General features: G+C 44.7%; 1 protein-coding gene across 1 annotated transcript in view; it reads left to right on the plus strand.

The window, feature by feature from the left end:
* Asap1 (ArfGAP with SH3 domain, ankyrin repeat and PH domain 1) overlaps positions 1 to 13,495 on the plus strand; it is a 334,607-nt gene that overhangs the window by 189,244 nt on the left and 131,868 nt on the right. Inside the window, exon 4 of the mRNA XM_045143889.1 lies at positions 7,603 to 7,675. Within this exon, the coding sequence (XP_044999824.1) occupies positions 7,603 to 7,675 (73 nt within the window). The remainder of the gene's footprint in view (positions 1 to 7,602; positions 7,676 to 13,495) is intronic.

The raw sequence follows: 13,495 nt of genomic DNA on the forward strand, positions 1-13,495 counted from the left end.
TCAGAATACTTGTTATAGTCTACAAGAGTCCAAATAAACAGTCTGAAACCTTTGTTTGTGTATGATGCATCAACTTTCCATTTTTTGGCTGCATTATGCAAATCCAATTTTATTTTAAGGTGATCATTTCCCTTGTGCAGTGGCCTCATTTAACTCATACTAATCTTGAAACTAACACGTGATAACATCTTTGACTCTTCCTTTGCCATAGCTGCTCTTGCCACGTCCCTCTTCCTCCGCAGTCAGGGTTGCTGGGCTGCCACTTCCTGACCGAACCCTCCCTGCCTACTGCTGTCGGGCCAGCGCTGCAGACCTCGCCTTCCCACACTGGTCGGGTAGGGCTGCACTTCAGCTCCCGAGTCTGCTGTTTTCTTTCTGCCTTGATTTGTGTTTTGTGCCGACTTGATTATCAGTCTTTCTGCTTACACAGGAAGAGTGAAAGGCAGACGACCATGAACGTCACTTCCTCTGTGACTGTGGAGCTGAGGATGAGGTGACCCTGAGCAGCACCTGGCACCGAGCAAACACTATACTGTTAGTTCCCTGTCTTTCTCCCTGCTCCTTCTCTTTGGTATGTCTGGAAATTACTTTGTTCCACCACTCCAGGAGCAAGGCCAGCAGGTTTTTTGTTTTTAAAGGTCTCAGATGGGACAAGCTGAGTGGTGGGGTTAGAAAGACTACAGGTATGGCTGCACCACCGTGAGCAGCCAGAGCAGGGGAGCAGAGGGCTGCTCACGGGGCCGGAGCACTGGTGGGAGCACCAGTGGGAGCACTGCATCACTCCGTTCTTCTTTCCCTAAGCCAGGAGACTCTGTGAAGCATCTATTATGTGAAGAAAGAAAGGAGCGCAGATATATTCTTGTTTGGTATTTCCTAACATAGTTTTTTTAGTTGGTTGAATAGTGGAAGACACACAAGTTACTAAACTTTAAATACAAGGTAAGGAATGAAATGACAGGTTCATAGGTGAAGCCCTAGGCTAGCAAGAAATTTTTTAAATATTTCTTTGCAAGTAGAGAGACAAAGAGAATGGGTGCTTCAGGGCCTCCAGCCATGCAAAAGAACTCCAGGTGCACCACCTTGTGCTTCTGGCTTGACATGGATCCTGGGGAATCAAGCCCAGGTTGTCAGGTTTTTTGCAGGCAAGTACCTTAACTGCTGAACCATCTTTCCAACCCAAGAATTAATATCTTTTAAAAAACTTTTTCCATCACTTGCATCCCAAACAGTACTTGACATTCTCACAAAGGACTTATTTATTTATTGTGGTTTTTCGAGGTAGGGTCTCACTCTGGCCCAGACTAACCTGGAATTCACTATGTAGTCTCAGGGTAACCTTGAACTCATGGTGGTCCTCCTAATTCTGCCTCCCAAGTGCTGGGATGAAAGGCGTGCGCCACCATGCCCAGCTCACAAGGATTCATTTTGTTTGTTTGAGTGGTTGGTTTTGCTGTGTCAAGCAGAGCTGTGTGAAGAGGCCATGCATCTGGGTAGGGAGGGAGCTGCAGGATTTGGTTTTCATGCTTACGTGGGTGTCAGGTGAAGTGTCTGGCACACTTGCCAACTGAATGCACATGTCAAGCATAGGAGCTTCCGAGCAAACGGCTGCATGCAGATCTGCCTGTAGCCCTGCCACTTGGGAGGTGTTTGTCTCTCCTGGCACCGTCACAGCTTTCCTCATGATTCCACTGGACCTCTGAGAGGTGCTTCCACAGTGTGATTATATGTAGTCACATAATTGTAATTACACACGTACATTTCTAACGTGTGTGGTCCCACATCCCACAGTAGATCAGTAACTTACTGAGTTGGCAGTAAGACCTCACGAGAACATACATGCTTATGTCATCCCTGGGAACTTTCTTTAGATGTGATTAGCATCTCACCACCCTGCAGTCTGAACACTGCGCCTTAAGTCCCTACTCTCTTCAAGGGCTTGCTTGCTCAACACGCAGGAGTCTCGGCTACTGGAGACCAAACCAAAATTTAACCAGAAAAATGGTTAGTTTATAGTGATTATATGACAAATGCAGCTATTCAAATGTATTTTTTAAATATTTTATTTATTTGCAAGCAGAGACAGAGAAGAGAGAGAGAGAATGGGCATGCTAGGACCTCCAGGTACTACAAGTGAACTCCAGATGCATGTGCCACTTTGTGCATATGACATGGATAATGGGGAATCTAACCTGGGCCCTTAGGCTTTTATAGGCAAGTATATTAACCACTGAACCATCTCTCCAACAATAAAATGCATTTTGAGGCCAAGGGTATATACAGTACAGTGGTAAAGAATTTGTTCAGCATGTTCAAGGCCTTGCCTTTTGATCCTAGCACCACATACACACACACATTTTTGGACTTACCTATCTGAATGAGCTAAAAGCAATAAAAATGGAAGCTCTTTTTATTTGTTTTGTTGTTGTTGTTGTTGTTGTTTTATTTATTTGAGAGTGTGAGAGAGAGAGAATGGGCACATCAGGGCCTCTGGACACTGTAAATGAACTCCAGATGCATATACCACCCTCTGCATCTGGCTTACATGCATACTGGGGAATTGAACCTTCATCCTTCGGCTTCACAAGCAAACACTCACCACTAAGATATCTTCCAGCCTGAAGTTCTGTTTTTTTCAAGTGAGTAAAAATTTCTTCCAAAAGGAACTGTGTTAAAGTAAGAGTGCTTGTTCAAGAGTTTCAGGACTTTCTCTTAGAACTGTCGTGAGAGAATAATTTGTTATTTCCCTGAGCCCAGGGCCTCTCTGGCCTGCTCAGCAGGTCGCCGGCTGTACTTGAAGACCTGCTTTTCGCAAGGCTTTCTGCAGTCTTTGATAGCTCACATGAATGCAGTGCTCAGGCGTGTCTGGGCGCCACTGTGACTTCTTTCTTCCTCCACAAAGTTCTGGGAGATTCTGTCCTATGTCTAATGTATTCATAAGTTTGGTCCAAAGATTTGTACTTGTAAATCAAATCGACCCAAAAATAAGAGCCAGTTTTCCTACTCAAATATAACTGAAAAGAAAATTCTGTAAGTAATTTTGAAAACTAGAAAATTAAATGAAAATGACAATAGTATTACTGTGATCATTTGAAAGCATTGAAAATGTTTTTAAGGGAATTTACCAGAATAAAATACAAAACAGAGAGTGATGGGCATGGTGGCTTCTGCCTATAATCTCGACACTCAGGCTGAGTCAGGAGGATTGCCCCAAGGTTAAGGCCAACATTAACTACATAGTGAGTTCTGGTCCAACCTGTGCTACAGATAGAGCCTGTCTGGAAAAGCAAAACAACAACAGCAAAAAAATAATGTGTAAATTCTATCCCTCATGTGATACCCTCTTTCCCAGCACAGTGCAGTTGGAGCTGTTCCACATGTGACTATGTAGAACTCAACAGGCACTTACATTTTGGCTGCTCAGAACAGCTGAGGGAGCAGAGAGAATACCTTGTGTTCTGAATCTGAGGCTTTTACCCTGTTTTACTATTTTTTTTTAAATTTTTATTAGCATTTTCCATGATTATAAAAAAATATCCCACACTTTCCCCTTTGAAATTCCATTCTCCATCATATTACCTCTCCATCACAATCCTTGTACTTACATATATACAATATCAACCTATTAAGTACCCTCTTTTACTGTTTTCAATATCAATCTGACATTGCACACTCCCAGGTTTTGTAGAGCTGATTATTCTTGGGAGTTTTATTTGTTTATAAAGTCATTTACTGCTTCACCTCATGCATTCATGAAGTTACACAAGAGCGCTATGCCTTCATGGAACTTTCATGTTTTTAGTGGAGAGAAATGAATATTGTAAAAGTAAATTTGTCTTGAGCAGGTGGTAAGGTGGAAAATAGGCCGTGAAGTGCGTTTGAAAGGTTCCCAGGGCTGCTCCAGGCCTGCACGGCAAGGAAGGAGCAGGTGTGGCCCGTGCCAGAAGAACCGTTCGTCTGCCTTGCAGAGAAGAGTTCAGGCAGAGAAAGAGCTAGCAGACTTCCTCACCCAGAACTCGGTGGCCAGATTGTATCTGTGCTTCAGGTCAAATGACCAAACTAATTGGGCTGTGCCCCTCTCCAGACCTAGATTGGAAGCTCCCCTAGAGCAAAGTCCCTGCTGTCTGGTTACGCAGGGAACGTGAAGGTGCTGGGCTTGGATGGGCCGGCGAGCGTGTGCCGTGCTTGCGTAGTTGGCCAGCTGAGGCGAGCGTGTGCCGTGCTTGCGTGGTTGGCCAGCTGAGGCGAGCGTGTGCCGTGCTTGCGTAGTTGGCCAGCTGAGGCGAGCGTGTGCCGTGCTTGCGTAGTTGGCCAGCTGAGGCGAGCGTGTGCCGTGCTTGCGTAGTTGGCCAGCTGAGGCGAGCGTGTGCCGTGCTTGCGTAGTTGGCCAGCTGAGGCGAGCGTGTGCCGTGCTTGCGTGGTTGGCCAGCTGAGGCGAGCGTGTGCCGTGCTTGCGTAGTTGGCCAGCTGAGGCGAGCGTGTGCCGTGCTTGCGTGGTTGGCCAGCTGAGGCGAGCGTGTGCCGTGCTTGCGTGGTTGGCCAGCTGAGGCGAGCGTGTGCCGTGCTTGCGTAGTTGGCCAGCTGAGGCGAGCGTGTGCCGTGCTTGCGTAGTTGGCCAGCTGAGACGAGCGTGTGCCGTGCTTGCGTGGTTGACCAGCTGAGGCGAGCGTGTGCCGTGCTTGCAGAGTTGTTGTCCCAGTTCTCCCCCGCCTTCTAGGATGGTCAGCTTCAGATGTACAGTTCTAAGTGCAGGCATGTATCTTGTGATTCTTTTTTAAAAAATTACTTTGTTTTGTGTGTCTACATGTATGTAGTGTGTGTGTGTGTGTGTGTGTGTGTGTGTGTGTGTGTACCTCTGTGCCCATGCAGTCCCCTGTGCACTCACCTGCAGTGGCTGCAGGGGAACACCAGGTGTCCCTGTCCATCACTTTGTGATCCGTTCATTCTTACTGATCCTAGGGTTTATCATATTCTCCCTGGTGATTCCCAGGTCTCTGGTCCCTTGAGGGACTGAGGTGACGTGGGTAGGTGCACCTAGATGCTTAGGCCCTCATGGGAAGTGCTCTTGACTGCAGAGCCATTTCTCCAGCCCTTGCCATACTTTGCCATACTCTTAATGGTTTGAAAGATACAGTTTTGTTGCCCATTGTATATACCATGTTTTTAGCCCTTTTCTGATTTTATGTTTATGATATTTCATAGGATAGCCCTGCTTTTGGCACTTGAGGGAATGGAATGCTAGCACGTTTAGACATGTTATTTCTAGATGGAGCTTATTTGATTGAAAAACAACACCCTCTGCTCCAATGTGAGTCTTTTGTATGAACATTTTGCTTGGCAGCTTCTTGCCACTGCCCAAGCACAAGAGCTTGAGAAAAGGTGTGTCACCCAAATTTAACTGTGACTGTCAAACAAAACACTGCTAATAACCTTTGAAAGTAAGTACATGAATATTGCACTCTGTCTGTTTCTGGATGAGTTGGGAATACATTCAACATGATTCTGAGATTGGTCCCCCTCACACAGATACACAATTTATCAAAAGGAAGTTGGTGATCTCATAAAATATTATATCTGAAATCTAACATGTGCCTTTGCTCATTTGCATTGTTAAAATTACAGCCACACATTACTGTCTCTCTGAGTAGCCCCATCTTTATGTTTCATGTGATCCACAGTCCCCCAGGCTGAGCTCACAGGTGACCTGATACGCAAACAGATCTTTTCTCCTTCCTTAAAAACAAGCGAAAGATGGTGAGACCCAGAACACTGATGTGCTTCCCCAGCAGCTGGGCTGTGAGTTTGGAAAGGCGTAGGCAGGCTGGCTTTTCTTGTGCAGTAACGCTTGGCATGCTCTTCTATGTAGGGATTTTCTTCAGGAAAAAAAGGTAATAATATGTAAGTGAAAGCAAATAATGAAGGACTGGAAAGCTGACTTAGCAATTAAGGCATTTGCCTGCGAAGCCCTAGGACCCAGGTTCAATTTCCCAGTACCTATGTAAGCTGGAGGCACAGGGTGGCGCATGCATGCATGCATCTGGAGTTTGCAGCAGCTGGAGGCCCTGATGTGCACTCTCGTGCATGCTCCCCTCCTTTGCAAATGAATAACTAAAATACTTTTTAAAAGAGCAAATAATGACCATTATTCTGATTATTGTTTAAATGTCTTTGCCACAAAGTTTATCAAAGGGTAAACCTTCTTGTATTCAGTCTCTTACATGAGTGTTTATTCGTATTTTTTCCCCCTTGCACTCCTTTAGTGTATTACTCTTGTCAATATTCTGATGAAACACCTCACAGAGACAACTTCAGGAAAAGATGTTTATTTTAGCTTGCAAATTGAGGGGTACATTCGATCACGGTGACGGGAGCATGAGGCAGCTGGCTCCATTTTCTCACAGGCAGGAAGCAGAGAAAGAACCACTTTATGGTTCTGTGGCCCTGAGCAAATTAATCTTTCCCTTTTTTCATTCTTACGTTTATTAGCCAAGAAAATGGGGCTGATACTCTATGGTTTTGTTGTTTTTTTTTTTAAGATTCAGTGAAAGAGATCATCAAAAGTGTGTGTATCTTAAACAAGTCCAGTGCCCGGCATGTACTAAGTGATCAGTAAACACGCTCTTGGGTTACTTAACACCACATGACAGAATCCCAACTTAGCTGGCCAGTGGCATAAGGACTTCACTGCAGTAGTTAACAGAGGCTGTGCTGGGGCACCTGGAAGCACGGACTCAGACGCCACCAGCCTGTGCGCTCACGTCCACGGTGCTTTGTCCATAGCAGGCCTGGCCACATTTCCCCACGCGTCAGGAGCAGAACTCGTGGCCTGCAGCTCACTGCATCGGGAGGACTGGCCACTGTAAATCCTTTTCCCAAGCCCAGAAATCCTGAGAAGGACCTGGTAGGTCAGGAAAGATGGGGTGCTCGTGGATAGAGACTAGGCACTGAAGGAAACTGGCACTTGAGCCACAGTGAACGACAAGATGAAAACCATCACTCGTGGCCAAGGGTGGTGGTGCATACCTGTCATCCCAGCTCTTAGGTTCACGAGTTTGAAGCTAGTCTGGGCCTCAGTATCATGTGCGCTGCTCCATACTGTGCAGTAGATTTTTAAACTCTACCTTCTGTATGGTGTAGTTAGGTTGTTTCTAACCTAAAGAAATCATCAACTTTAGAAACACTATTTATTGAAAGGTTATTCCTACTTAGTACACTTGGCTAAATCCTTTTTTTTCCCCTAGCTACAGTTGTGCATGATGCTGTATTTTGTTCCCCACGTACTGTGTCATCCTATCTTCAGCTTGCCCCTTCTCCCTTTCCAGGCATAAGGACGTAAGCCTTGGGATTCTGCCGTGTTTCCTTGGCATGGTTATTGACAGGCTACTTTGTTATTCATTTCATGCAACACTAAGCCTTATGTAGCGACTCTTCATTGACCCAGAACCCAGTTGTTCAAAGCCCAGCGCCTCCAGTCTAAGACATGGCTCCATCATCAGTTTATTGTTAATTTGGTGCTCAGCAAAACAAATTGAGTTGTGAGACAATATTCTTACTGTTGGTTTTCTTTTTAATGTATCAAAATTTTCAATATCTCTTTCCTCTTAGGCTCTAGACCAAGATAGAACAGCCCTACAGAAAGTGAAGAAATCTGTGAAAGCAATATATAATTCTGGTCAAGGTAAGCACTTAAATCTTATAACATGGTCCAGAAATACTGTACATAGAGCAGTCCCTTATTCATTTATAAGATGTTCATAAAAGTCTTCATACAAATTGGGCAAGTAAGCAGAACAAAGAAATTCAACTTTTCCATCTGTCTCTAATGTGGTGTTATTACTATTATATAATATTATATTATAACCAGAGTTCTGTGAATGCGGGGACTTTGTAGTTTTATCACCATAACATAGTTGGATACAAACAAGGCAAAACAAACGACAGACAGTTCCCTGGCCTCCTCGCCCCTTTCTCAGAACTGGGAGTCACTAACCCCAGGAGGAACAGAGGGGGTTTGTCTTCTGTGACCCTCCCAGGCCTCCAGACATTCTAACAGTACTTGTTAGCACATCTTGTACTTCCTGATACCACTCCCTCATCTCTCTTTGTTGTTGTTACTTGTTTATTTTGTTTTTCAGGTAAGGTCTTGCTCTAACCCTGGCTGACCTTGAATTCAATATGTAGATCTTGGCCTCCGGAGTGCTGGGATTAAAGGTGTTCACCACCATGCCCGGCACCACTCCCTAGTTTCCTTATGTCCAGTAAAATACTAGTATTTATTTTAGACAGACAAATGATGGTTGTCTAGCTTTGGAGTGACCAACTGTTGTTTTATTAATTGACAGTTTCCATAATTACAGACAATAAACCATGGTAATTCCCTCCTCACCTCCGCCTTCCCCCTCACAAATCCACTTTCTGTCATTTCCCCACCCCCTCAGTTGAAACCTTTTATTTTGATGCCATCTTTTCCTCCTATTTTTTTAAATTTTTGTTCATTTTTATTTATTTATTTGAGAGCATCAGAGAGAAAAAGAGGGAGGGGGGGAGAGAGAGAGAATGGGCACGCCAGGGCCTCCAGCCACTGCAAATGAACTCCAGATACATGCGCCCCCTTGTGCATCTGGCTAACATGGGTCATGGGGGATCAAGCCTCAAACTGGGGTCCTTAGGCTTCACAGGCAAGCGCTTAGCCGCTAAGCCATTTTTCCAGCCCATCTTTTCCTCCTATTTTGAAGGGCTTGTGTAAGCAGTGCCAGTCACTATGAGGTCATGAATATCCAGGTCATTTTGTGTCTGGAAGAGGGTATTGTAAGGAGTCCTGCCCTTCTTTGGCTCTTACATTCTTTCCCCCATCTCTTCTACAATGGACCCTGAGCCTTGGAAGGGATGATAGTGATCTCAGTGCTGAACATTCCACTGTCACTTCTTCTCAGCATTATGGTGCTTTTTGGGTCATCCCACTGTTCCCCAGCATCTGCAAAGAGAAGCTTCTCTAACCCAAAGTGAGAGTAGCATTAATATCTGGGTATAAACATCAAGAAAGGTGTTTACAGGGCAGTTTGTTGGGCATAATACATGCAGTTAGCCAGACAGCAGCCGCGTCATTCCCCTGGGGCTCATGACTGCTGTAGGCTTTTGACTGGGTTTTCATTACAAGGCATGTAGTCCCTCCTGTGGAGTGGGCCTCAAATTCAATTAGCGAGCAGTTGGTTCCCCCATAATAGAAATGCCACTATTGCACCAGTTGGCACATTTGGCCTTGCTGGCCAGTTTCAGGACATGCAGTGTCCACTGCTGCTTACCACCGTGATGACTTCTCTCTCCCATAGAGCCGAGTGCAACAAAGCTTCACCTGCTTTAAATTTGGCCTGAATTACATACCTAACTTAGAGCTTCAACCCTCAGTTTCATTCTAATAAACTGTGATGGGATGGGCCCTTTAGAGCTCTTTAGCAAGGAAAGTGGGACAGTAACTGAATGGTGCCACAGGGGGCTTCTGAATTTGTATTGTGAGTTGATTTTATTTGAGTGCTGTGTACACGGTTAAGTAAACTTTGTGATGATTCATCAAATGCTACCATTAGTTTCTATGGCAAGTATGTATGTATGTATTGAAATATATTTAAAATAATGTAAGGAGATGGTCAGGGCCCTTTAGAACAACAGAAAGTGAAATGATAAACAAACAGTAGTATTTATGTATAAATGAATACTACACAGCCATTTTTCTGGGAGGGGTTGTTGAGGCAGGGTCTCACTCCAGCCCAGGCTGGCCTCAAACTCAACGTGATCCTCTTACCTTGCCCTCTCGAGTGCTAGGATCCTAGGTATTAGCCACTGCTTTATATTTATAAATTATATATTTATGTCCAGCTTTATATCATACTTTTTTAAAAAGAAACTCAGGCAGTATAAGTCTGAGTCCTTGCTTTGTCATACTTTAAAGTCAGGTCCATTATTTGGTTTCTGTGAGCCTTAGCTTTCCTAGCCACAAAATAAGAAAATAGTGTTTAATGTAGAGGATATTATGCAGACTAAATGAGAGAACAGACTGCCTTTCACATAGCAGGTTCTTAACAAGTAGTAGGTAGGAACATGGCAGTTAGAGTCATAGCGTGAGCTCCTTTTGTTAATTCGTAATTCCATAGATGACATTAGAGCAGCAGTCTTTTCTGAAGAACTTGATGAGTCAGTACTGTCTCAGGAACAAGTCTTTGTGTCATTATGCTGGCACTAGGGGCCACCATTTACTATGTTGGGGTTCCATCCATCTTTCCCAAGGACCCTTCCTCAAGATGCATTCAGCCGCTCACACAAACTGGTTCACTTGGAGATGTACTTCATCTGTCCCTCTTTTTAAAAATTAGTTAATTAATTTTATTGACAACTTCCATAATTATAGACAATGAGCCACGGTAATCCCCTCTCCCCACTTTCCCCTTTGCGACTCTACTCTCCATGATATCACATCCCCCTCTCAATCAGTCTCTTTTATTTTGATGTCTTCATCTTTTCCTCCTGTTATGATGGTCTTGTGTAGCTAATGTCGGGCGCTGTGAGGTCATGGATATACAGGCCATTTTGTGTCTGGGAGAGCGTATTGTAAGGAGTCCTTCCCTCTTTTGGCTTACATTCTTTCTGCCACCTCTTCCACAGTGGACCCTGAGTCTTGGAGTGTGTAATAGAGATGTTTTCAGTGCTGAACACTCCTCTGTCACTTCTTCTCAGCACTGTGGTACCTTTTGAGTCATCCCAGAGGTCACCACCATCTGAAAAGGGAAGCTTCTCTAACCAAAAGTGAGAGTAGCATTAATATATGGGTATGACCATTAAGAGAAGTATTTACTGGACATTTTGGTGAGCATAATATATGCTTTTAGCCATACACCAGCAGGCATTGCACCCTGACTTCTCTTGTCATACATTTTCAGTATCCGGCAAGTATTATTCCCTCTTGTGGAGTGAGCTTCCAGTCCAATTAGAGAGCAGTTGGTTCCCCCTTAACAGACATGCCACTATTGCACCCATTGGCGGCACATATGGCCTGGCTGGCCCATCTTAAGGTTTGCAGTGTCCACTGTTGCTTATCTCCACTGATAATTTCTCTCTTCCATTGAACTGCATGTAGCATAGTTGTTGTTTTTTTCCCGGCTTCCTGTCAGTGGTCTACGGCAGGTTTTCAGGTAACTGCTTCGAGTGAGTCATTTGTGTGCACACTCCCAGCAGTGTGATCTGCAGTGACTTGAGCGACTGCAGAGTGGGGTGTGAGTGTAGTCAGCTGTAGACCTGGCTTGGGAGTGTGGCGATGCACACAGATACCGCTGGGGCTCCGTGGGCTTTCTGCACTCCCCGGCCCGGTGCAGCGCACTGGGCTCCGGGTCAGCTTATGAGGGCAGCGCTGTGGCCTGAAGCTTACGCAGCTGGTGAGACGAGTGAGGCAGCGGTGCTGTAGATCTTCCCACGACGCACACCCAGTGGGATCCGGCTGTCCTGTCCAAGAAAGCCACAGGGGGATGAACCTGGCTGCCTGCTCCCAATGTGTTTTCATAGTTTCCTTGTTTTCTCACAGCGCTTAAGTGACAGAAACCCCACGTGATGTTCTTTAACGATTTAAGAAGCATTTTGTGCTTCAGGTTGGAGGTTTCCAACCCACTTTTCCAGAGTGATTTGAGAGATGGTTGAAAATTGTGACATGTCTTATTTTTAAAAGTATTATTTTTATATATGAAGGTCAATGAATATTGATTAGGAAACAGAGTGACAATAAGAGACATTATTTCTAGGAAATAAATTGTCTTCATGGAAGCCCTTTAGATTGAAAGTTATTTCATGAATGTGTCTTTTATCCTTGCTATGTATGAGGATACTTCTAGAAACAATGTCAGAATGTGAACAACTTATTAGACCAAGCGAGTTGTCAAAACCATTCAGTGTCCATGTTGCTTCTGAAGTCTTAACGCTAGTAGACTGTGAGACTTGCTGTTTCTTACAGCACTTGCCTTAGTAGTCCTCCTAACCTGCCTCCTCCCCGCTCCTCCCTGTCTTTCTAAGTGCTGAAGTCTTAACACTAGTAATCTGTGTTACTTACCACACTTACCTTAGCAGCACTTCCAGCCTCTTCTCCCCACCATACCCTGTCCTTACTTTGTGTGATATGTTCACAGCAGTGGTTTGTTGAGCACTGAGATTTTAAAATATGCTGTAATTCGTTTACAGACTTCTCACTTTCTGGAGATGGAGACTAGTTCTCCTTGAACATGAACTAGACTTATGCCCCCCACCCTCCACCATGAATAAAATACAAAGAGGTGCTGCCATTGATTTCTTTGGCAGTTCATCCAAGTGGCGGCTTCCACAGGCCCTCCCCCTTCTGCTGGAAGCTGGTCACCATGGTCTCAGGACCCGCAAGTGGTCCTGTGGAGAGAGGTCTCCCATCAGAAGCCTGAGCTGTGAGTGGGCCTCTTGCAAGTCTGCCTACTGACTGACCTCTGCAGCCCTGACTGGCACCTTGACCCCAGTGCTTGTGAAAGACAAGTTCAGTAGAAGTGGGACCGGCATTCTGCTTGCTTCTCAGTACCACCGAGAACAGATGTCAGTTTTTAAAAGGGCAGGAGTCATGTGGTTCATAATAAGCATGCCTGACTGAATTTGCTATCCTACCAAATGCATTGTGTAAGCTGAAAACATTAATATTTTAGTAGAGATGTTATTTCTTAAACATATACATATGTGTACACTTTCCTCTAGAAGTAAAAAACCCAGGATGTTTGTGCTATTAAATCTTTTTCTGACAGAATGAGGGAGGGAGGGAGTCTAAAATTGAAATATGAGTTTTAATATTATATGGTGTGGTGCTTTGATGCAGGTGTTCTGTCCATAAACTCAGGTGTCTGAATGCTAGGTCCCAGCCTGTAGCAGTTTGGGAATTGGAGCCTCCTAGAGGTGGTGTGTTGTTTGGGACAGGCTTATGGATGTTACAGCCAGCCTCCCTTTGCCAGTGTTTGACACCCTGTCCTGTTGCTGTTGTCCACCTGATCCTGGCCAGGAGGTGATGTCCACCCTCTGCATATGCCATGGTTTCCCGTGTCATCATGGAGCATTCCCTCGCATCTGTAAGCCAAAATAAACCCCTTCCTCCCACAAGCTGCTATTGGTTGGTGTTTTCTGCCAGCAACACGAAGCTAATTGTAACATATGGTATGGTGGCTTCCTTAAGAATGTATGCTAAGATATATTTAGAATAAATGCTAGCTTATTAATTAGTAACATGGGGCCCCCTAGAAATATCAAACATTGTTAGTCTGAAAGGAGCTCTTAAGTCCATTAATTTTCGTGAATAAAAGGACAGTGTAGCAGACAGCTTCAGGTTCACTGAGATAAACTTCCAGATCAGACACGGTTATGGAGGAAGGGCTTTATTGAAGCTTACAGATCCAGGGGAAGTTCCATAATGGCAGAAGAAGCTGGTGTGCCTTCACAGGACCAAACAGAGAGGGAA

This window comes from Jaculus jaculus, chromosome 2, assembly GCF_020740685.1.
Source record: "Jaculus jaculus isolate mJacJac1 chromosome 2, mJacJac1.mat.Y.cur, whole genome shotgun sequence".
Classification (NCBI taxonomy): Eukaryota; Metazoa; Chordata; class Mammalia; order Rodentia; family Dipodidae; genus Jaculus; species Jaculus jaculus.